Source organism: Terrapene carolina, unplaced genomic scaffold (genome assembly GCF_002925995.2).
Source record: "Terrapene carolina triunguis isolate 2854851 unplaced genomic scaffold, T_m_triunguis-2.0 Scaffold30, whole genome shotgun sequence".
NCBI classification, from domain to species: domain Eukaryota; kingdom Metazoa; phylum Chordata; order Testudines; family Emydidae; genus Terrapene; species Terrapene triunguis.
The window spans coordinates 7,452,335-7,477,260 of NW_020664381.1; the positions used below are offsets into that span (position 1 = coordinate 7,452,335).

At 41.9% G+C, this 24,926-nt stretch overlaps 1 protein-coding gene across 1 annotated transcript in view; it reads right to left on the reverse strand.

Moving 5' to 3' along the window:
- Window positions 1–24,926, reverse strand: part of LOC113406437 (intersectin-1-like) — a 198,772-nt gene that overhangs the window by 38,675 nt on the left and 135,171 nt on the right. The window contains exons 21-27 of the mRNA XM_026651320.2: window positions 23,665–23,824; window positions 22,984–23,189; window positions 22,021–22,103; window positions 14,519–14,685; window positions 11,654–11,699; window positions 4,708–4,829; window positions 969–1,086 (exon numbers count right to left, since the gene is read on the reverse strand). Coding sequence (XP_026507105.1) covers window positions 969–1,086; window positions 4,708–4,829; window positions 11,654–11,699; window positions 14,519–14,685; window positions 22,021–22,103; window positions 22,984–23,189; window positions 23,665–23,824 — 902 coding nt within the window. The remainder of the gene's footprint in view (window positions 1–968; window positions 1,087–4,707; window positions 4,830–11,653; window positions 11,700–14,518; window positions 14,686–22,020; window positions 22,104–22,983; window positions 23,190–23,664; window positions 23,825–24,926) is intronic.

Below are 24,926 nucleotides of genomic sequence, written 5' to 3' on the forward strand. Positions count from 1 at the left end.
CTTTTTTTTTTTTTTTTTTTTGCCGCTTGGGGCGGCAAAAACCCTGGACCCGGCCCTGGCCACCTGCTTTCACCAAAAACTGAAATGAGACTTATTTCATACTTTTCAAAGAGGTCGCTGAACATATCAGATGACAGCTTTCAGTCATTCAAGTATTCCATTATAATTTCATGACTTATCTAGTTCCCTAGCATTTAAATACTTATGACTACTTTTCCTAATTATTTGGAGACGAAACATCAAGACAGACGGCATGCTTGGTGTTTCAGTATGTAGGTTCAATGTTTTATACACAGTCAATTAGAAATAGACTCCTTTTGGCTCAAGAGAATGATAATGGTTAGAGAACAGCTCAGGGAAGTAGTCTACGAGTGTAAGTCCCAGCCAGGTCAATATTAATGGAAGACATTACCATCTGGATATCGTTCAATGGCTTATGTGGAACAAACTGATTGTCTCACTTCAGATCCTCATGGGCAAGTGTCCTTACCACAAGGGTACCACCCAAACTGGCAAACTCAGCAGGGATATTAAGGACACAGAATGAGCTATCTTCTCACCCTTAAACCTGGTCCTGCCACAGTTGGCATACATTAGTAGGACGGTTTGTTACTGCCTGTGCTGGATCTTTAGTGGATAGTATATTTCAGTCTCTAGGGGCAGCAGTCCTGTATCCTTTCATTAGCATTAAAATAAGCAAATATGTATGACAGATATATTGCATGTTAACTCGACTGGTCTTCTTTCCCTAAAGTCATATGATCAAAGCTAGATATGAGAAAATACTCTATAGATGAAATAAAGAAACTTATTGTATAGAAATTCATAAGAAAAATGAAATATTTTAGAAAGGAACTTTGAAACCCAAGTGACTAGTATAACAATTAGTTCACTAGAAATGTCCAGTTCTAAACTACACAAGTGAGACAGAACAATAAATATTTTGAGAACATTACTGTATTACTTACCAGACGGTAATACTGTTGATTTAGGTGGCTCGGTTGGTGTAGTTTTACTGGTACCAGGACTTAAAAGTTTTACATAGTTAGCAGGGAACCATCCTATCTGTCGTTTTTTCCCTCGTGCCTAATAAGAAAATAATTCTTTTCAGAGGGTTAAGCACATCAAGACACCCCAAACCAGGCCAGGATAACTCAGTCTACATTTTATTTATATTTGAAGTTACACTGACCACTTTAAAATAGGCCAAATGATTTTACAGAACATAGACAGTTGGTTTTTTTAAGAGCACTGAAACATTCTGATACTCATGTAAGTCCTTTTCTACTTGGCAAACATTGATTTCTCCCACACTGTATTTCTAAAAAGCTAAAATTAGAGTATAGAATCATAGAAATGTAGGATTGGAAGGGACTTTAAAAAGTTATCCACTTCAGCCCCCTCACTAAAGCAAGACCCAAGTACCTAGACTATCCTTGACAGCTGTTTGTCCAACCAGTTCTTAAAAACCTCCAGTGATGGGGATTCCACAACCTCCCTTGGAAGCCTGTTCCAGAGCTTAACTACCCTTATAGTTAAAAAGGTTTTACTCATATCTAACCTAACGCTCCCTTGCTGCAGATTAACTCCATTATTTCTTGTCCTACTTTCAGCGCACATGGAGAACGGCAAACTATAGCCGTAGTATTATAAAGTTACAATAGATACACAAACAGTTACCAATTGCTACAAAGATAATGACAGACACTGTGGCATAGGAAGTGTTCCAAGTTTTTGTTCAGCTAAACTTGAAGATTGGACATTTATCAAACAAGAGCTTAGCAAGATTTAAAAAAAGGGACTGGACATTTACATAGATATCAAGAATCTCCAGCTATAATTAAGAACGAATTTTGGAAGGGACATTAAAGTTCATGCTTCAGGGCTTCAACCAATTTAACTAAGGGAAACTAGGATGAGACAATGTAGAGGACAGATCTGCCTACAGCAGGGTTGTCACACCTTCCACTGAAATATCTGGTACTGAGCATTACTGGAGACAAGACACTGGACTAGATGGAACTCAGATCTGATACTGTCTGCAAAACTGGACTAGATGTTTCACAGGAACAGTCTCAGATTATTTTGTCAATGAACTTCTTCTTTCCAGCTAAGAACCAGAAGAGAAGCCTGGGAAATGGTTTTTAAATCTTTCTGACCAACAGCTGTAAAATTGGCAGCTTCTAATTTTAGTGCTAATTCTTTATTTTTAAGATTTATATGTGTTTTTTGCCATTTACTTTTTGTAGTTGGATGAAGATGTAAGAATTTCTAATATTATACTGAAGTTTGCCTTTTAAAGCATAACAAAAATATCTTTGTTCTATTGAAAGCAGCCATCTGTGCAGTATTACATCTTGGATTACCAATTTAACCTAATCTTTTTAGATCTGATTCAAAGTCTGCATAGATTATTAACAGCCAAATAGTCCTGGAAGATCTCCTTAAGCCTAACAGAATATAATGCCTGATAGATATTTATGCATCTCTGTTCTGTTTGGAAAAAGCAGTCCTACAGCATTTGATTTGATTTTATCTTTATTGCCACTCTGACTAATATTTAATCCAGCTCCTTCAGACTGAGATACAATGGAGGTTCTATTTCTTTTTGATGGACAATTATGAGCAAACAATATTTCAAGCCAAAAATCAAACAATAAATAGGTTCTTCCACAGTTTAAAAGAACAAGTGTCAACTTGAAACGTAGCCATGTTTTTAAAAATTGAATTAAAAGTAGTTCGATACTACACCATCTCCTGAGTCCTCCTGCCACTCACGTGTTACAGCCATACTTTTGTTTTTTAATGCTTCTCTTTTCCCAGATGCCGTATGAAAGAGCCAAGCAACCAGCACAGGAAACAGACTATAAAATGCTGTCAAAGGAGCAAACTAAACATGCTACGGAAAAAAATAGATTTCCTCCCCTCCCTCAATTTCATTCCACTACAGTACCATTCAGCCGTATTTGTAGCAACAATAGGCAAAACGTTTTCAGATAAAATACTATTAGGTTGCTGGTGTCTCTGACGTTGTCAAGTTACAGCAAGAATTGTTGCAGTATTAAAAGCTGTGTTAGCTGTCCTGCAGCGGTGGTGGGGTTACATACAAAGTGTTCTGTAATTTGTGAATCTGACTTCTCACTCAACTACAGGCTCGATTTTATGAGAAGAGTGGAGAAGGACATTAATATAGTCCCTGGCAGGCATGGAGTTTGGCAGCATGTATTCAAGCAGTTCCTAAAGCTTTTAAAATTAAATACAAAAGTTAAATCTGTTTTAATCCTGATTTAAGCCATTTAACTAAACATTAAAAAAACCCTAAATGTTAAACCTGTCATACAATTAGGTACTATGGGAACTCAAGGTAAAGATGGATATTCACATAATAAAAGTCCAATGTTTGTTTCAACATTTACACTGCCTGTTACTTGCTGATTGTGGTTAGTCTTGCTGAAGGCATCCTGTTTTAACTTTTCTACTTTTAAAATATTTTTTTTATTGGCAACAATAAAACTTGTTTGAGCGTCTTACGTTATAAATTAAGAGTGGTGTAGCAAGCTGCTGAAATTAACCTGTGGAGTGGGAAGAACCACCAGTAAAGAAATATGGAAGGGAGGAGATGGTAGTGAATATTTAAGGTCTGGATAAACTCAAACGTGCATTACAAAAAATTATATAATTTTGCTCTTTTGGATAATATTGTCACCACATACACACAAAAATCAGTTTGAGGACACAAAGCAGGACTGAAAAAAAACATTAGGTTTGTTGTTAAAAAGCACCGAAGTCAAAGTTTCAGAACTGACCTGAAGCAAGTTCTAAATATTAAAAATCAAAACAAAAAACACTTGTTGGTTATTTTAATAGTATTAACAACATTAACCATTTTTAAAGCATCTTATAACTTTAAAAAACTTTCTGACATCCAGTGCTTTTTAGTGGCAAAAGTTAATCATTTTTTTCTTTTTTTCATTAAACTGGGCCTTGCAGAGAAGGCTCGTAAAAGCGGTAGCCTCCATTGTGACAAAACAGTCCCATTGAATGAAGAACTTGAAACAGCAGCCAGTACTTCCAAAACCAGTTTTAAACATTCCTTTTTATATACACACACAAGATATGCTCTCATCTGGGAAAAATTGAGTCAGTTAGCTTAGGTAGTATAATGGATCACTTGAGTTTTCTTTTAAATTAAAATCAAAAGCAATTTTTTTATTTGTCCTAATCACACTCAATTTTGTTACACATGCTGGATAAAACTACGTCTATGTTAAACATTAGGCAACCATACCCTTACATGACTGCTGTCCACTGATTAATTTATTGAGCAGATTAACGGTGAAGAAAGGACAGATAGTGAAGAAATTGACTATCACTCTGAGACCCTAATATTTCCAACGGAAAAAAGACCAGTTTAAATAGTCAGTTTAGACCAAAAGAAATTTAGCAAGACTGGTTGAAGAAATAGATTTGATTAGCCCAAAATTTGTCCTTTGTTTGTATCTTTCTATTACCCACAGCATGGGAAAATGCCTTGCTATTACCTTAGATAATTTTATATTTTATTTTAAAGAACTAATGTAAATGTGTATGTTTCAAATATTTTGGCTGCATACTAATTTTTTCCCAGAGGTAGTGATGTGTCCATCCTTTGAAAAATAAAACAAAATATGGATGTGGAATTTTATAAAAGTAGTAGTAGTAACTAACTTGGAGCTCTCCCTCCCACCATCCACCTGGATTCTTCTTTCTGATGAGTATCAATTGACCAGGAGCCAGGGTAAGTTGTTCAGGTCCTGTTGCTGTGTAAGAGGCAATAACTTGGGCAATTTCTGTTAAATAGAAAGAGAAAAAAATTCCATTTACTGTCAATCTGAAAAATAGAACCACTACCAAAGTTTAGCATGCAATATTTACTGTGCCATATCTCATGAGTACAGTATGTCCACTATGCACTTCTTGCCATCAAATTGGTTTTATTTTCTATTTATGCTGTGCCACAGATATGGACGGCAGTTTACCATATATCAGAGCCTTGCCCCAAAAGAGTTCACACATAAATTAGGAACAGAATGATGTGTGAAGACAATAGTACGGGGTGGGTTGGTGCAGGTCAGAGTGAAGATTCTGCAGTCACTTGGGAAGTAGTGTTTATCATGAGGGTCACACACCACTTTAAAAAAAAAAAAAAAAAGATAGACTATAGTCTTCCTGTCTACCAGAAGTAGTACATTTTGAGAAAGGAGAGGTTGGAGGTGTGGCAGATAGGAGTCAGAGAGGGAGTTCCAGGTATAGGGATTTACATGAAAAACTGAATTGACAACTTCAAGGGTTCAAACAACATGAGTCAAGCCCCCCAAAATCATAAGATTTTAAAAAATAGCGTTTGGGTTTTTTTTATTTGCCTTGTGGATTTTGAACCTGTAGCATTCATATTTTAAAGGTAGAAACTTAGAAAACTCTGAGATCCTCACAATCACATGGCTCCAAGAGCTGAGGCCTACATAAAATAATCAAATATTGTGAGAGTTGGCAACATTGTACACAACAGCAGAAGGAGGAGGTTGACAGAGACAACACTAGTATGGGCTAAAGGAGGACTGAGTGGAACAAAAGGATACAAGAGCCAGGGCCGGCTCCAGGCATCAGCGTAGGAAGCAGGTGCTTGGGGCGCCCAATTCAAAGAGGCGGCACTCTGTCTGGTATCAGGGCGGCACGTCCGGGTCTTCGGCGGCGGGTCCCTCATTACCTCTTTTCCTCTTTGAGCTGCTGCTGAATTGCCGCTGAAGAGGAAGAGAGGGAGGACCCGCCACCGAACTGCAGTAGAAGAAGTGGCACAATTGAGCTGCCGCCAAAGTGCCGCCGCTCTTTTTTTTTTTTGCCGGTTGGGGCAGCAGAAAAGCTGGAGCCGGCCCTGACAAGAGCAGAGAGGTATGTTGTGGAGAGTTTTGAAATCAAGAACAAAGATTAGTTTGATTAAGGGAGGCAACAGAAAACCAGTGACAATAATGAGAGATTGACAACGATGGAAGCATTTTGCAAGGAATATTTTTGGTGGCACTTATTTGGACAAACTTCTCAGGGGAAGACATGTTTACGGGAGGCCAGAGAGAAAGGCTTGCAACAATCAAACCCTGCAAAAATGTTGTCACAATGGAAGTAGACAGGAAATGAACGTTTTGGAAAATAAATCAAGGCAGGATTTAGTGACAGGACTCACGTAAGAGAGAGGGAGGTGGTGTTAAATATTACAACAATTGGGACCCAGTGGTAAACTGAGGATAGTGGAGTTGTCAACAGTGGAAGAGGATTTGAGAGTTTAGTTTTTGACACGCTAGGTCTTTGATGTGGCTGTGATTGAGTAGCCACCTATGAGCCAAAGGAACTAAGGGGCATTTGTACAGGAGATCTTTTTAGGCCTAATTGGGGTGGAGTAATAGGAGGATTTAAGAGCCCCAGATAGCTCACAGATGACGGTCTCTAATGATGGGAGCTCAGTGGGAAGCTTTTTCCTGGGCAGGTTTTGAGTGGGGTTTTTTGTGTGTGTGTTTTGTTCTACAGGCTGGAGACAGAGGCAGTTTTTACTTGGCAATGGCTAGAATGAGACTGGGGACTAGCTAGGTGATGTGGTAACTGGGTTAGGCTGATTAGGTCTCCCAGGAAGTGTACTGAATCTGCCTTTTGTTTGAGATTAAGCGTGCCTAGATTAAGACATTTATTTATGGTGCAATATTTTTGTGAGCTTTCAAGAGGCATATTTTGTGTTGTATTATTTGTGACACGGTGTTTGCATGAAAAGCCATTTCTGCACAGAACAGTCTTAGTCTTGGGATGGCCTAACATAACCTGCCCCAGCCACACTGGCATTTGGAGAGTCAGCAGAAGAGAGAGACAGCTCCTACAATGACCAAGAAGGGGTTAATGAGAGCCTGTGGGCCCAATCAGCCCCACCCGGTTACACCCTTGCAAGATGTCACACCTGGAAGGAGGAGATAAAAGAGGAAAAGCTTGGCTCAGTGGTGGCTGACAGAGAGGATTAGACCTCTTGAGCTAGCCCTGTGAAGGAAAGACTGGCTGGGGACAGAGCCTAACCAGAGGCTGTTTGAAGCTATTAGCCAATACATATGTTAGGCATAGTATACACCACATTAATGGGTATTATGTGTACAGTATTAATATAATATATACACACACACACACACACACACCATGTGTTGGGAAGTTATGTTAACTGAACACATTATGCTATCCCCGCAATTCTGTTCACCCATATCAAATATCCGACAACACTTTCCAAATCTGAAGTCAGCTTTGGCATTAAAAACAGGCATCCGTCATCATCCACCGATTCCGCTGCAACTCTGCTTTCCTAGTGCCATGAATCCACCTTGCAGGTCCTCTTGTCGTTCAGTATAAATATTTATTCCCGTGGCATCCGTTGTCATCCACCGATTCTGCTGCAACTCTGCTTTCCTGCTCTCCTTCAGACACCATACCACGGCAAGCATGGAGCCTGCTCAGCTCACCGCTGCTGTTGTGAGTATTGTAAACACCTCATGCATTATCCTGCAGTATGTGCAGAACCAGAACCTGCAAACGCAGGCAAGGAGGCGACGACAGCGTGATGGGGCAGGTTCATGCTGTGGAACACCAATTCTGGGCCCGGAAACAAGCACAGACTGGTGAGACCAAATAGTGTTGCAGGTCTGGGATGATTCCCAGAGGCTGCGAAACTTTTGCATGCGTAAGGGCACTTTCATGGAACTTTGTGACTTGCTTTCCCCTGCCCTGAAGTGCAAGAATACCAAGATGAGAGCAGCCCTCACAGTTCACAAGTGAGTGGTGATAGCCCTCTGGAAGCCTGCAACGCCAGACAGCTACTAGTCAGTCGGTAATCAATTTGGAGTGGGTAAATCTACTGTGGGGGCTGCTGTGATCCAAGTAGCCAACGCAATCACTGAGCTGCTGCTATGAAGGGTAGTGACTCTGGGAAATGTGCAGCTCATAGTGGATGGCTTTGCTGCAATGGGATTCCCTAACTGTGGTGGGGCGATAGACGGAACGCATATCCCTATCTTGGGACCGGATCACCTTGGCAGCCAGTACATAAACCACAAGGGTTACTTTTCCAATGGTGCTGCAAGCACTGGTGGATCACAAGGGACATTTCACCGACATCAACGTGGGATGGCCGGGAAAGGTACATGACACTCGCATCTTCAGGAACTCTGGTCTGTTTGAACAGCTGCAGGAAGGGACTTACTTCCCAGACCAGAAAATAACCGTTGGGGACATTGAAATGCCTATAGTTATCCTTGGGGACCCAGCCTACCCCTTAATGCCAGGGCTCATGAAGCCATACACAGGCACCCTGGACAGTATTAAGGAGCTGTTCAACTATATGCTGAGCAAGTGCAGAATGGTGGTAGAATGTGCATTTGGATGTTTAAAAGCGCAGTGGAGCAGTTTACTGACTCGGTTAGACCTCAGCAAAACCAATATTCCAACTGTTATTGCTGCTTGCTGTGTGCTCCACAATATCTGTGAGAGTAAGGGGGAGACGTTTATGGCAGGGTGGAAGGTTGAGGCAAATCGCCTGGCCGCTGATTACGCACAGCCAGACACCAGGGCGATTAGAAGAGCGCAGCAGGGCACGCTGCGCATCAGAGAAGCTTTTAAAACCAGTTTCATGACTGGCCAGGTTACGGTGTGACAGTTCTGTTTGTTTCTCCCTGATGAAAACCCACCCCCTTGGTTCACTCTACTTCCCTGTAAGCCAACTGCCCTCCCCCCTTCAATCACCGCTTGCAGAGGCAATAAAGTCATTATTGTTTCAAAATCATGCATTCTTTATTAATTCATCACACAAATAGGGGGATAACTGCCAAGGTAGCCCGGGAGGGGTGGGTGAGGAGGGAAGCACCGGTTGGGGTGGTGGATGAGGGTAGGAGGGAAGGACAAGGCCACACTGCACTTCAAAACTTATTGAATGCCAGGCTGCTGTTGCGTGGGCAGTCCTGTGGGGTGGAGTGGTTGGGTGCCCAGAGGGGGTCTCCCCGCATTCTTAGGCGTCTGGGTGAGGAGGCTATGGAACTTGGGGAGAAGGGCAGGCAGTTACACAGGGGCTGCAGCAGCGGTCTGTGCTCCTGCTGCATTTCCTGCAGCTCCACCAGACGCCGGAGCATATCAGTTTGATCCCCCAGTAGCCTCAGCATTGCATCCTGTCTCCTCTCCTCTTGCTCCCGCCACCTCTCCTCTCGCTCATCCCTCCTGTCCTTGCATTCATTTTCTGTTTTCCTGGACTCTGACACTGCTTGCCTCCATGCATTCTGCTGAGCTCTTTCAGTGCAGGAGGACTGCACGAGCTAAGAGAACATTTCATCGCGAGTGCATTTTTTTCGCCTTCTTATCTGTGCTAGCCTTTGGGATGGAGATGATAGGGAGAGTGTTGAAACATTTGCAGCTGCAGGAGGAAAAAAAGGGAGAGTAGTATTTAAGAAGACACATTTTAGAGAACAATGGGTAGACTCTTTCACGGTGAACCAAGCTGTTAACATTACATAGCACATGTGCTTTCGGTACAAGGTCGCATTTGCCTCTTATATTGAGGGCCTTCCGGTTTGGTGTGAGAGATCGCACACGAATGGCCGGGCAACAGAATTCGGCTTGCAGGCAGCTATGGTAAGCCACAGTCTTTCGGCTTCTTCAATCTTCATAACATGTGGGAATGGTTTCAAACAGCAGCACCCAGCTTTCCCATACCAAGCACCTGTTGGGTTGGCCATTTAAAAGGAGGGGCTGTACTGGCCCCGAATGCATCTCAAGTCTTCGGGCAAATTAATAATTAAACGCGCTTGCTTTTAAACCATGCATTATATTTACAAAGGTACACTCATCACCAGAGGTACCTTTTCTGGCTTCATGGTCAGCGAGCCGCCTTGGGAGGGTTGGGAGGGTATTGGCGACAGGGTGATAAACAGTTCCTGGCTGTCAAGGAGAACGGTTTCTCCGCTTGCGTGCCGTGCGCTATCCTCCTCCTCCTCCACCTCCTCATCTTCCTCATCCCCCAAATCCTCATCCCTGTTGCGTGAGACTCCCCCCTTGCAGGTGTCCACGGAAAGAGGAGGGGTAGTGGTGGGCCCCCCCCCCTAGAATTGCATGCAGCTCATCGTAGAAGCTGCACGTCTGGGGCTCTGACCCAGAGCGTCCGTTTGCCTCTTTGGCTTTTTGGTAGGCTTGCCTGAGCTCCTTAATTTTCACGCGGCACTGCTGCTGTTGTAGCCTCTGTCCATCATGCCCTTAGAGATTTTTTCAAATATTTTGGCATTTCGTCTTTTGGAACAGATTCATCTCCCCAAACAGCTATCAGATCCAGTACCTCCCGTTCAGTCCATGCTGGAGCTCTTTTGTGATTCTGGGACTGCATGGTCACCTGTGCTGATGAGCTCCGCATGGTCACCCGTGCTGATCAGCTCGCCACGCTGGCCAAACAGAAATGAAATTCAAAAGTTCCCGGAACTTTTTCCTGTCTACCTGGCCAGTGCATCTGAGTTGAGAGTGCTGTCCAGAGCGGCCAGAATGGAGCACTCTGGGATAGCTCCGGGAGGCCAATACCGTCGAATTGCGTCCACACTTCCCCAAATTCGACCCGGCGATGTTGATTTTAGCGCTAATCCCCTCGTCAGGGAGGAGTACAGAAATCGATTTTAAGAGCCCTTTAAGTCGATAAAAATGGCTTCGGCGTGTGGACAGGTCCAGGGTTAAATTGATCTAACTGCTAAATTTGACCTAAACTCGTAGTGTAGATCAAGGTTTAGAAATCTTTCAGAAAATAAACAAATAGCTCTATTGCATTCTGAATATATTCTTTATTATTTCTGAGTGTTGAACTCTGATGGGAAGAATTCCAACAGAATCACAAGCCAGCTCAGGAAAGTTAGGCCCCTTTTAGCATAGTGTGTATACAGCATGAAGACATAAAATCCTTCTCTGTATAAACATTGACACATCTGTAATCAGTTTTGTATTGCTTCTGAAAATTCAGAAAATAGCTGTCCCTGTGCCCCCACCTACTACCAGTTTCTGCCAAGAATGCCCAATCTTCTTGCTGCTCCTTTATTTAGAGAAAGTAGTGAAAACATTCCTGTTGGCTGGGCATTTAGGAACACTGAAACCTCCATGCTGAGCAATATACAGGGCCAACCCTCAGTTTTGTGGGAAGTAAATTATGCAGGATTCCAGGCAGAATGCCACAACCTGAAGTGGGATGTGTACTTCACCACCATGTTTATCAGACACGTACATAAAACTGAACAATCCTCATGGATCAACTGCCCTGTTATATGCACTATCCCCAAGTTGTGTGAATTTAAATTCACTTTCAGGCAACGTTTTTTGGGAAGTTTTGTAACCACATGGTGCTTGGATACTGCCGTGATGGACGCTGTACAAAACCCTAAAGCAGATGTAAATGTTTAAAGAAGGGTAGCAACATACTGGGCTATACATAGGGAAAGAGGGAAGAATAAGAATGAGCAGCTTATTAAATTGTTACAAAGGAGACTTCATTACTATTTAAGTTTCTTACTCTTTGATAGAAGCAAATATATCCTTTAGCACATGGAGAAATAAAATGTTGCCACACTGTGTAACTTACCAGGTTTCTTCCCTAAACTTCCCGTTTTTCCAGCAGTTCCAGGGACCTTAAAATAAAAAGGCAAATATAAAACTTACACACATTCATATGTTTATTTCTCCTGACTACCAAAATGGCTTTGCTACAGCATTTTCCAAAAGAAGGCTCTGAATAGTTAGTGACTGTCCTAGGGGGATCTATCCTTGTAGCAATTCTCAGATGGATTGTCACCCCAAATATTATCTGTAATAGTGAGTAATGAATAATTAAAAACAAACACATCTTCACTAGTTTAGGCAGGAAAGAGTGTTTTTAGTTTGGAGAATCTGGGAAGGTTTCCAGCTGTGTGACCGTTCATGAACCCCATCAATCTAAAGGGACGATAATAATATAATCTGAGTCAGAGTTCACAGCGGGTGAAATTGCTCCTGCTAAACTAGATGGAGAACCAACTCTGAAAATCCAAAAATCCTATTGCACATCAGAGTTATTGAAAGTCTGCCCAGAAAAACAATACCTCTGAATGCTGGAAAAATTTAATAAAATAACGTTGTAATATTATTGAAACCTTCACCCCTCTTCTGCTCTCCCCCCCGTGCTGCTATCACTTGTGTTATATCCAACATTAGGTTGTAAGATCCAAGAACAGGACCATGTTTTATTTGTTCTTAAAGTGCACTGCATAAATAATGAACAGTTGAGATTAGATTATCCTTTAATCTACTAAATTAGCTCTCCCAAAGCATAACAGGGATATAAACAATATATTTACAAAAATACAAGTTTTCTGATCTACATCTTCTAAACTGATTCTTAATGAAGAATTTGCTGCATTGAGGCAAGTCTTAGAGGAAGATGCTTTCTGAAAGAGCTATTACAGTACTACAAAAGTGGCCCAAAACATTGCACTACCATAACCAGAGTGTTTTGGAGCTCTATCACAGAAGAGATTACTGTATTTTCTATTTTAATTGAAAAGATGAGTGCCCTTTAAGTATCTACATACTGTACTACTGATAAAAAGTATCACTCTTCAATCTTTCCCAAAAGTGAAAAAAGGTTAAGCAATGACTACACAAGCGCTAATATTTCACATATATAGTCCACAGACAGTTATAGCTCATTAACACAGATGTCAAGATTTAAAAAAATGAGCACCTAAAGTTAGGCTCCTAAATCCTTATTTAGGCACCTAAATCCAATCCAAATAAGAGTTTAGAAGGCTAAATTTAGACCCCCATTTTTTAAAGTCTTGACCATAATATTTTTGTTTTGAAGAGAAGTGCAATAAATCAGTAGAATACATTATATTTCTCATCTTGTTGCAAGAAGGAACTTAAGTGTATATAGACAACCACATAATGACCCAGCTAACATCCACTGATAGATGACAACTGTATTCTCAAATAGATGAGAATGTGCGTGAGAAAACATCTCTTAAGTTTAATACAATATACCATCTCCAGAAAAGAAAAGTGAATCACTACCCCCATCCTCTCCGGACACACACACACACACACACACGACTGACAAAAGCATTCCCCCTTTCAGGGCCTACACATGTGGTGGGAGTGCATCCAACTTCAGAACTTCTGGAATTTAACTGATATGAATCTAACTTCACCAGAATATGGCTATTAGGTAAGCTTATTTTTCTCCTGGGCTTGTTCAATTGGGTTCATTATTACAATACCTTGTTTTGGAAGGAAAAGCTTAATATTTCATGTTAGGATATTTCCCCTTTTATATTGTTTCAAGTCATATCTTACTGCACGTTCTCTTTGGTCATAATACTGTTAACTGGAAAACAGCAATAATTCCTCTGATTTGGCTGTACATGACTATCATACAGGCCTTTAATAACAGTAAGTGACAGGGTACTCCAGGTGTTCTTAACCTTTTTCTTTCTGAGGCCCCCCCACAACATGCTAGAAAAACTCCAGGGCCCAACGGGGAGGGGGGACTGGGGGCTCTCAGCCGGGAGTCGGGGGCTCGGGAATAGGTGTAGTTTGACTTCTATTTTGGGTAGGCAGGGGCCAGCGGGACTCTGGACAGCTCCGCACGGCGGGGTCGGGAAGGAAACGCCACTTCCACCCCGACTCACCTCAGCAGGCCATCCAGCCTGTCTGGGTGAGGGACGCAACCAAAAATTATAATTCAAAAGGTGGGGGGCTCAGCTCAGAAAGTCTGAAAACAGCTCAGGTTGCAGGCAGGGGGGTAGCTAGCGGCTGTGTGCCAGGAAGGCTCCCCTGCGGTCCCTGTTCTCCGAGGGCTCTGCCAGCCATGAAGCCGGGTCTGCCTGCCCAGATGGCTCTTACCGGTTGTGTGAGCAAAGGGGGCTGGGAGCTGAGGAGCAGCTTCAACCCCCTGCAGCAGCAGGAGACAAGGCTTCCCGCCTCTGACCTGGCCAGGGAGTGGGGAGACAAGGAGGTGGAGGGGGTTGGACCTTCCCCTGTAGTTTCGAGGTGGGGAGTGTAACACCCGTGTCTCCCCAACTCTGCCCAGGGGCTCAGAGCTTCTGCCCCATGGGGAGTACCGGGGCTTCGGAATTCAGCCCTGCTGTTCCCAGCTTCAGCCCCATGGGGGGTGCTGGGGCTCAGGCTCTGGGTTTTAGCCACAGGGCCCCATGGCCCCCCTGAAAGGGTTTGGGGACCCGTAGGAGGGCGCGGGCCTCCTGTTGAGAACCACTGGGGTACTCCATGGTAGTTTATACAGGAATATCTCTTTCAAACTTCACTGTAACAATGCTCTTTCATGTCCAATAAAGTTGTAAGATAAAAAACCCTCCATATGATTCATTGACTTGAAATCATCAAATGAACATTATAAAGTGGACAAATAAGATACAAAAAAGGATAGACTTTGTAATGTTTCATATCTCTTTACCTCAGAATCTTTCAGTCTCACATAATTAGAAGGAAAGACTCCAGATTTGTCACCCAATGTTCCTGTCCACCAGTCACCATCTTTTTTTGTCACAAGAATCATATCTCCTTGTTGAAAGATTAAGTCTCCTTGTTCCGAACTCTCATATGTGTACATGGCAATATATTCTGGAGGAGAAGTTGTTCAAAAAATGGGAAATGCTTGATGAATCAAAGTATAATTTGCAAAAATCTATCTTTATGAAAGTAATGCCATATGACCTGTCCAAAGGTTAGATATTCATAGCTTTCTGCCCTATTGCTTCTGTGTAGGCAACACTTCACTCCAAAACATTTTCCTTTTCTTCACAAATGAGGTTTAATATTTAACTTTCTAAATTAGATGATCTTCAAGACTACTTAAAGTTCTTTAAAGGTTTCTATTCTAAAAACAAACAAACAAAAAACACTCCTATTATGGATGAAGTTATTATTTTTGGTAAACCTCTAACATGACCTAAGTATATATCTTTTTTTTATTAACAAAAAAACCAAAACCAAAACACCACCACCCAAACTGTTACATCCCTGTTTGATAACTTGTTCTTCGAGATGTGCTTCACATGTCCATTGCAGTTTAGGTGTGTGTGTGTGTGTGTTTGCCAGTGCACCAAAGCTGGAGAATTGTTTCCCATAGTGGTCCCAAACAGGGCAGAGCATGCACTCTCTGAACATTCATGCTGCTAGCCAAAAGTATACTGGGGTGGAGCCACCCAATCTCTCTCAATTACTTCACTCCGGAAGCCAGTACTTGCTGTGACTCAGATATAGAAGGGAAGGAGGGTGGGTTGTGGAATGGACATGTGCAACACATCTTGAACAGCTACTGAACAGGTAATGCAACCCTTTTTTCTTCTTCGATTGCTTGCACGTGTCCATTCCACTTTAGGTGACCCACATGCAGTTCTAGATGGAATAGGAGATCGGAGTCTACTTAAACAAGGACTGCAACACCATGCTCCCAAATCTAGCCTCAAGGTTTGGAAGGGAGCATAATGTGTGATGAACATATGTACAGATGACCAAGTTGCAGTCCTGCAAATTTTACTGATGGGAACGTGACCCAAGAAAGCAGCCAATGCTGCTTGTGTTCTCAGAGTATGCTAAAACTCTGAGATGGTGGAACTTCAGCAATATCATAGCACAGATGAATAGAGGAGGTCCAGGAAGAAATCCTCTGAAAAGTGACAAGTTGCCCCTCATCCTGTCAGCAAAGGAGACAAATACCTTAGATCGACGCACGGCAGCTTGTTGACACTGCGCTGGGTCGATGGGAGAAATTCTCACATCGACTTACCTTACGCTTCTCGTTCCGGTGGAGTACCGGAGTCAACGGCAGAGCGATCAGCGGTCGATTTAGCAGGTCTTCACTAGACCCGCTAAATTGACCCCCAGTAGATCAATCGCCGCAGCGTCGAGCCACAGTACAAGGAGACAAGCCTTAAGTCATGGGCAGCAAACCAGTCATTGGGGTCTAGGGTTGGGATAACAGATGTAGGAGTAATCATATAAAACTATCTGTTGAGTTTTTGCAGATCTAAAAGAGGTCTGAGGCATCCCTTGGACTCTGCAATGAGAAAATAGCAGGAACAGACTCCCTTCCCCCAATGCTGACTCTGCTGCCCATAACTGTAATAGAGACTGACCGTCATGAATCAGTACAGTCTTGTGAGAATGGTCCTTGAAAAGGGCGGTGAGGTGTGTGGGAAGGGGGAATAGAGGTGAATTGCAGGGTACATCTCAGTTCCATCACGTTTAGAACCCAATCAATAGGTTATTATGTGGGTCCAAGTGCTTAGGAAGTGGGACAACTTGCTGCCAAAAGCAGGAGAAGTTAGAGTGGCTTGCTAACCTCGACGACAGAATCAAATAGATTGCTTAGATATTACAGATTATTTAGAGGTAGCAGAAGGCGGTGGACAAGGAGGTGGTCTCTTCCTCTGAGACTTATGGCATTCCCTGGACTGGTCTGGCTGCCTTATCGGGTAGAACAGGTACCTTTGCTGGACCTGAGAGCAGAAGTGCTTTCTCTTAGGACTTGTGTATGAAAGCCTAAAGACTTTAAGGTTGTCCTAGACTCTTAAAGAGAATCCAGACTGTAGTCAGTCTTCTGAGAGAATGAAGGGCAAGTCTTCCATTGTTTGATGGACTTTGGTTGGAATACCAGACGATTGCAGCCAAGATGCACAACACATAGTAACTGCTGTTGCCGTTATCAGAGCTTCTGAATCCGCCTCATCCAATACAGCTTGTAAAGACAACCTTGCTAACAGGCAGCCTTCATGTACAAGAGCTCCGAACTCCTCTTTAGCATCATCTGGCAACTTGTCTCCACACACTCAATGTGTGTAGGGCGCTGGCTTTTTACCTGGATTGGACTAAGCCGTTCCGGAGATCCTCTCAACTATTTGTTGCCTCGGCCGAGCGGGCAAAGGGGCAACCTATCTCCACCCAGCGGCTTTCCCGCTGGATCATCTCGTGCATACACACGTGCTATGATTTGGCAGGGATTCCCCTGCCACCGATCATCAGGGCACACTCTATGAGGGCTCAGGCCTCATCAGCTGCCTACGCCACCCATATCCCCATCCAGGACATTTGTAGGGCGGCCACATGGGCCTCAGTTCACACATTTACTTCGCATTACGCGATCGTCTCCCAGTTTAGGGATGACGCTGGGTTCGGCAGGGCAGTACTTCGTCCCGAACCATCGTGAACTCCTACCCACCTCCAGCGGATATTGCTTGGAATCACCTACTGTGGAATACACAGGAGCAATCACTCGAAGAAGAAAGGACAGTTACCTGTTCCATAACTGGCATTCTTCGAGATGTGTTGCTCCTGTCTATTCCACACCCTGCCCTCCTTCCCCTCTGTCGGAGTTGTCCAGCAAGAAGGAACCGAGGGTGGGAGGAGCCCGTGGCTCCCCTTATAGCGCGATATGCAGGTGCCACTCAAGGGGTCGCCACGGTGCTCCCCCAGTACGGGTACTGCTAAGGGAAAAACTTCCGGCACCGGTGCACGTGGCGAGCACGCACACCTACTGTGGAATAGACAGGAGCAATCACTCGAAGAATTTGGTACCTCTTCTCCATTTTCTTGGCAGTGGGTGTCAAGGAAGAGGAATTCTGGTCAAAGAATTCTGATGGGTTCTAAGATGGCTTCATTAATAGGCAGAGCCAGATGGCATTGCCGAATTCAAAATATCCACTAATTTGTGTGGATTATCCTGGAACAGTTTAATCTGAATACCTAGGGAGGCAGCCACCCTTTCCCTAATTTCCTGGTACATTTTATAATCACCTGTGATTTGGGAGGACAATTCTGAGACAGTGACCCCATCTGGTGATGAGGAAGCATTGTGCAGAGGCACTACAGTGTCAGTCTGCTCTGTTGTATGCTGACTATCTGTAACAGGAGGGTCAGATACTGCAGGAATAAGATCCCTCAATTCTGGGTAATGGAGTCAGTACAAACAAAATGGCACCTTGATGGAGATTAAGTAGAGTGATACACAAGAGAAAACAAACGTGAATCCAGGAGTACCCCATGGATTCCAGAAAGGCCACTGCTGTACTTGATACAATACCAGGGTCCAGCCCCAAGGGCATCCGATCTCGGGACCTGCTCCTATAAGAAGTCACGGTGCTGGGGCCTTGAACGGCATGAGGACAAATGGAAGATGCTTGAGCCCTTCTGAAATGAGATCGTAAAGCATAATATACCACCTCTGACTCGAAGGACGAGTTAGCACAGTCTGAATGCCCAGGCAGCATAGTAACAAGTAGAGTAGCAGGAGACCAAGACCTGATGGGAGGTGGATGGTACTGGAGGAAGAATCTGAGGCTTCCTGCTGAAGGGACTGTATGTCTGCTCTACTGCACAACAGAACTTCCTTTGTTCATACCGAGAGGGTCTGGTTCAGTCCCCAACAGCACCAAATGTGTAGATGCCAAGAAGTATCCCGGGGGGTAGGATTAATCGGTAACTGAGTCTCATCCTGCATCAGTGGTGAGTCTGACACCAATAAGCACAGGAGATCCCTGGCCACTGCAAACACTTCAGATGTCATGGTACTGGTACAGTAGGATGCAGCACAGAGGAAGGTGGTGCCACTGAAGGTCCCGGCAATGGAGTCAGCCTCTATGGTCTTGGATGAAGGGCCAGAGTCGATCACTCTACATTGCTAGAATGCTGTACTAGGAGTGCCTAGTGGGAGCTGCCTTAGCTCTAACCTCGGTACCGGTCTTCTTCTTGTGCAAGTCTGTTGGGGACCCCCCCCTCAAGATGAAGAGGGCTTCTTTTGGCCAGAAGAGGTTGAAATGGTGGACTACTTCTGCAGCTTGCCCAGTACTGAAAATGGAGATTGGTGTCTCTAGCTCTTTCTGCTGCATGGATGCTGCCAAATCTGGTGATGTGGTCTGAGATAGAGTCAAGTCTGAATCCCCATGTACAGAGCAGCTGGGGTCCAAAGAGGGAAGAAAAACTATTTCCCTATCTCAAAGTCAAACATCTCTCAACTTCTTAGTCCTGGTCTGAAAGACCGGCACAGATAAGGCATTTATGCCTCACGCATACTTCTCCAAAACACTTTAAACAGGGAGTGAGGATTGCTGACTGGTATAGACTTGCTACAGCCAGAATGGCGCTTAAATCCCAGGGACTTATGCATGCCCCAGTACCATGCTAAAAGCTCAAAGAAAGTGCTACTAATTAAAACTATAACTACAACCATACTAAACTATTTACAGTAAAAAACCTCTAGCAATTTTTTCTAAAAACAGAATGGGAGAGAATAAAGTTCACACATGTACAACTACTGACCATGAGCAGTAAAAAGGAATTGATGAGGGGGCAGAGCGGCTCCATCCTTTTATACCGTTGGCTAACATGTGCTGTCCCGATGGATACTGTTATGGGGAAGAATTCTCCAGCTTCAATGCCCTAGCGCGCACAGTTCTAAAGTGGAATGGACACGTGGCAAGCACTTGATGATGATTGGCTTTATAAGCATACTTTCTACGGTTTCAATTTTATGCTGAGAACTAGCATTTCAGTCCTGGCATACAAAATCCCAGTTTCTGAACTTCTGATACAGTGTTCCTTTTACATATGTCAGTTGGCTCTCATGAACAATGAATTCTTTCATTACTTGAAGCTTTGTATGGAGACAGCCAATCTCATTGTATCCTATGCAACAGTTGGCTTGAAAATGCTAAGATAATGGTGGAATACACAATTTTGTTAAAACATGGTCAGCTATTTGGTATTCAAGAGCAAAAAAACACTGAAACAGACTGCTGTTGAGAAATGCAACGTGTAATTTAATTACAGAACTAAATGAAAACCTGTATAGCTAGGAGTGCAAATAAGAATCTCAGACAAATCAGTAACATTTTCTGAAGTAGTATGCCTATTACACAATTCACCAAAGATTTCTGAAAATATTCTGTGTTACACACTTTGCTTGTGGAAAACAGTGGCAAGCATGGCATGTTTAATTGTTGGTGAGTAAGTGTAGACTGAAATACTATCCTCAGAACTAAAATACTAACTAGCTTTCATGAAAGTCTGTTTCTGAAGAATACTTATATAGGAGTTTCCTTTCCTAAAGAAATTATAAAGCTGCCGAATCCATACAAAACGTTTTTCAAAAATATTTTTGAAAGTATATGCTTTTAGCACAGTGTGTAAAATATCCAGCTAATCAAACTGAAAAATACAGAACGTATTACAGAAGACATACAGTATCCCAGGTTGTAGCTACAGAGCCACGACTGGGGGGAGATGGTTTAGCAGTTCTGTATTTGCTTTTAAACAGCCTTTGAAAATCAAGCAAGCCAAATTTTAGAATCCTTCTATAATTCCACTTTCCACAGTGGAATTTTTATTATCAGTGGCAAACTATAGACTATATTGTGTGTGATAAAAATTGCCCAAAATGATTCCTATTAAATTGCAGTTGTACAGATGAGGTTTTAAAAAATAAAGAATTAAAGCACCGCTAAAAAGACTGATAGAGATATTACTATTTTGTAAAATATATTTATTTTCACACATGTGCACATGCATACAGGTCCTATCCCTTGCTTTATGTGCTTTTTTGACAATTAAGTAACCAATTCTGAATCAGATTAACTCCAGTAACCCCCTTCAACCTTGAATCAGATATGCTTTAGGTCAATAATTAAGTGATATAAATGACTGAATTGAACTGGCCCAACTATTGCTGGACCCACTTCCACTTAAATGCAACCCCACCCCACCCCAAAAAAATCCCTACTGTCAATATTACTTTTAATACTAAAAAAATAGGGAGCCTACATGTTTAACAACTGAATCCAACTTCTACCAAGCTAACATGTCTTATGAAAAGTTTGTTATATTGACAGCAGTTTTATCAACAATATCTCAGAAGAAAAGTTTTGTATCTGTTTCCTGGTATCACTGCAGCCATACCTGTGCTAGCAGTGGTGTGGGTTCCAATGATGGCAAAGGTCTGGCACATTTATAATCTTTTTATGAAAAAAATAGGTACAGACTTGTAGACAACTATAAGTACTCATATGGTTTTCGATTAATAATAGTTCATTAATGGAAGGTGCTTAATGTTCAAAATAATATGGGAAAAACAAAAAATACTGATATCTAACTCAAGGCACTGAGTGCAGTCCTTGTTATTTGCTATTAATGTATATTATTTATTTATATTATTTGCTATTAATTTATAATTTAAATCTAACCTTCTTGGGTCAAATAAGACAGCACAAATGAAAACTATTAAAAATTTACAGTACATACATGCCTGTTTGGATAATTATCCCTTTCCTCATGATGGGATCAGCACTGATTTGTCTTCCCTTTCTAAGAGGTCGAAAGTTTTGGTCTATCCAACATTTAAATAGGAAAACAGGCACTGCAGGATTCAAATTATTCACAAAGAAACATTGTGAATGAAAAACAAATTTTGGGAGACAACTTATTAATTTAATGAATATTCTTGCTTATCTTGAAGCATGTACGCATGTTTTTACATGGCATATACTGCATACACACACAGTGTATGTTAAAAGAAAATATATCTTTTATGCATTTCAAATGCTGGGCCTGGGCCCTTCCTATTGTAGGCAGAAGGCTAAAAACAATCAAATATGGGATTGATTCTCAACTGCTTATAAATGACACTGCATAAATTAATGTACCTAAGTTAATTAGAAAAATACTATTCTTATGTAAATGAGCAGTTTTACAAAACATGCAGGACATAGCTTTGTAGTCATAATTAATTCTGGAGGTAATTCAAATTCTTACTTTGTAAAGTAACAGGGCCTGATTCTGCAATGGAACTGAGTACCACCAACTCCCACTGGATCTGGCTCCGAACTTGTACCTATTACTAGATTATTTCTTTTATTAAAACTATACAGTAAGATGTTACTAATATCATTCAATCCAAATTCTTACCTTCGCCTGACATAGACGGTTTAGTTGCTGGTGATGTTACTCTCTTTAGACTAGCAGGACTTTCTGAAGAACCAGAATCCATGCTTAAAGAGAAAATATTAAATGCTTTAATTTCTCTAAATTTAATAAAACAACTAAATGTTTTGAATAAAAAATACATTAAAAGCTATATCCATGAACAAACTCTCTCAACGTGTAAAGCAAAAAGATAGTAAAATTTAAGTTTTAAACCTCAGCATGACAAAATACAGTTTGAAATCATGTAACTGGACTGAAAGCAAAAATTGCTGTGCTCTCCTCTGCTCCCCAATAGAAAAATGTAAAGTTCATTCTAGTTTTCATTATCAACTAGAACATCGTTTTCACACGATGTATTGTATTAGATTACAATCTTACTATCTTTCAAAACACTGTTTGTTAGTTAAGTGAATATAGGAAAGTGGCACCTCATTACTCACTAGCCCCACCCCACGCATATTTCAATTCTTACTTATTTTATCAACTTAAGTAAGATTTTGCTACTTTTTAGTCTTGTTGGCATTGTGTAGCCAAAACAGCTACAGGAGAATAACCTGGATTCTGTTCCCACTTGTGCATCAATAGAATTGTTAGCTAAATTCTAAATGCAGAATTGTTGTTGGCGATACATGATACAGGAAGAATCCATCTTTGCTTTCATATCCCAAGCTGAGTTTGTAGGTAGGACTGGAAGTTTAAAAAAAAAAGAAGAAGAGGAAGCCAAAAAACAAAGCTCATCATTTTATTTATAAACGGAGCCACACCGATCTGAAACCAGAGATATAAATCTGGCCACACAATGCCATATTAATAAAGTCACTTTTCAGAGCCAACACTTTAAAAACAAACGTACAAGTACACACAACATTTTAAATAGGAACAACATAATATTTAATGATTAAATAAAAATGCTGTTCATTCTAACAAAAGCAACCAAACAAATACCTTGTCGACTTTCTTATGGGGCCTGAAATGAGTTTCACATATGATTTGGGAAACCATCCCTTTTGACCTTGGACCTCTCCAAACCACCACATGTCTTGCTGTTCCAGAACTGTGATGATATCATTTTTGTTAAAATTGAGGTGGTTGTCTTTTTTGGCTCTCCAAGGATACAAGGCCTGTGCTTGAAGGCCCTCTACTTTTTCACCCTATTGTGGTAAGAAAATAAACGTGAATCACAGAGCAGGAAACTCAGGTTCTAACCCCCACAAACCAATTGAGTGCACTAATCACTGGGATAAGAGTTATAATGGGGGACACCATCCCCACCATCTCCTACTCTTCTTCACCACATTTTGGGAATCTAACCTGAACATTTTTTTCCTGCCTAAAACTATTTGGTGAATGTGTGTCAAATTCACAAATAATTTGGGGTTGACCAAAATGAATTTTTTTGACAAATTTTGTGTCAAAAATATTTCACCCAGCTCTACTGAGAACTCCGAGAATGCCAAATTGCACTTCCCGCATGGCTTTGTTTGACATCTTCATCTCCTCATCTTGAAATACTTTACCTCCCTTAGAGGAATATTGCAAGGGCTGGTCAATTAATGTTTGGTCATCACTTTGCGAAAGTTAAAACACTGGGTTAAGTATGATTTCTGTACAGATATAGCCACTTACCTGCCCCAGGACAGGAGAAGGCGATGATCCGGTAACAGTGGCTGGGGTGAAGGCTGATCTCTGCCTCACCTGCCCTGCACTTGGAACAGTCAGAGACGGTTGAGCTGCCCAAGCATCCCAATTATCAGTCTCTGGTTTCTCACTAGTGCTGGTCGGCCACCTGAAAATAAGGCAGACTATATAATCTGAGTGATTTTTTTCATGCAATCACTTATCCTTTGAACATCACCTCTCATCCTGTAAATTGATTATTAGAATCCACTTTCGACCACCTTTTCGTTACCATTTAACCATGATTATCTGTTCTCAATCTCCTGCCTTATTCCTTATTGTTTAGACTTCATTAGTCCAATTTCTTTTCCCCCCAGCATGCAAGCTCTGGGTGCTAACTGTTGAAACTATGCATTTTTAAAGCTCAGTGCACAGCTGTAGTTTTAAGTAGACAAAACGTATATAAACTAAATATATTAACTTAATTGAATTTTTTTGCTTTTGCAATTACAAAGTAACAGACAATTGTCTACGTTTTCACTAGCTAGTGTAGAACCCTAAAGTCTAAAAAGCCCTAAATAGTTGAGTCCCAGCTACCTCTCTCATCATAATATTGGAGTTAACATCAGCTGACATGTATGAGTTAACAGTTCTACACAGTAAACAGGTGGGGTGGAGAAAGGGAAGAGTGAGACAAAGACAGGGCATTTCACCCCTGTGGGTCTGGCAAAGCTCAACGTTGTTCATTTCCTGGCCTGGTCTACACTACAAAGTTTTAACAGCAAAACTTGCCTTCTGTCAGCACAGTATTGCATGCATCCACGTTTAGTTTTGAGTCCTGATGAAAAAATCCCTCAACTTTTACCAGCCAAGTTAAATCAGTTCCTCAAGTGACAAGCCCTCTACTAGTATAGTTTTACTGGCATGATGCTTGTGTGGCTGCAGAAGTACCTGTACCAGTACAAGTAGTCTTCTAGCACCTGTCCCCTCAGCAGTGCCCATTCTGTCTAATTTTTGAACAATGCTCCTGAGACATCATGGTGATACCAAGTCCAACCCCCCCCCCTTTAAAGTCACTGATATATTTTGGAAATGCCTCTTTTCCTGCTAGTACAAGTGTATTTGCCAAAGTTGGACAAGCACAAGTCTACTTCATCCTCATGCCACTGTATAGTCTAGGGAAAAGGTCCTTGATTTCCTTGATGCGAAGGTGAGGTAGAGAAGAACATGTGCGGGCACAGCTACATAATTTCAACAGGAATAAAGAGGTA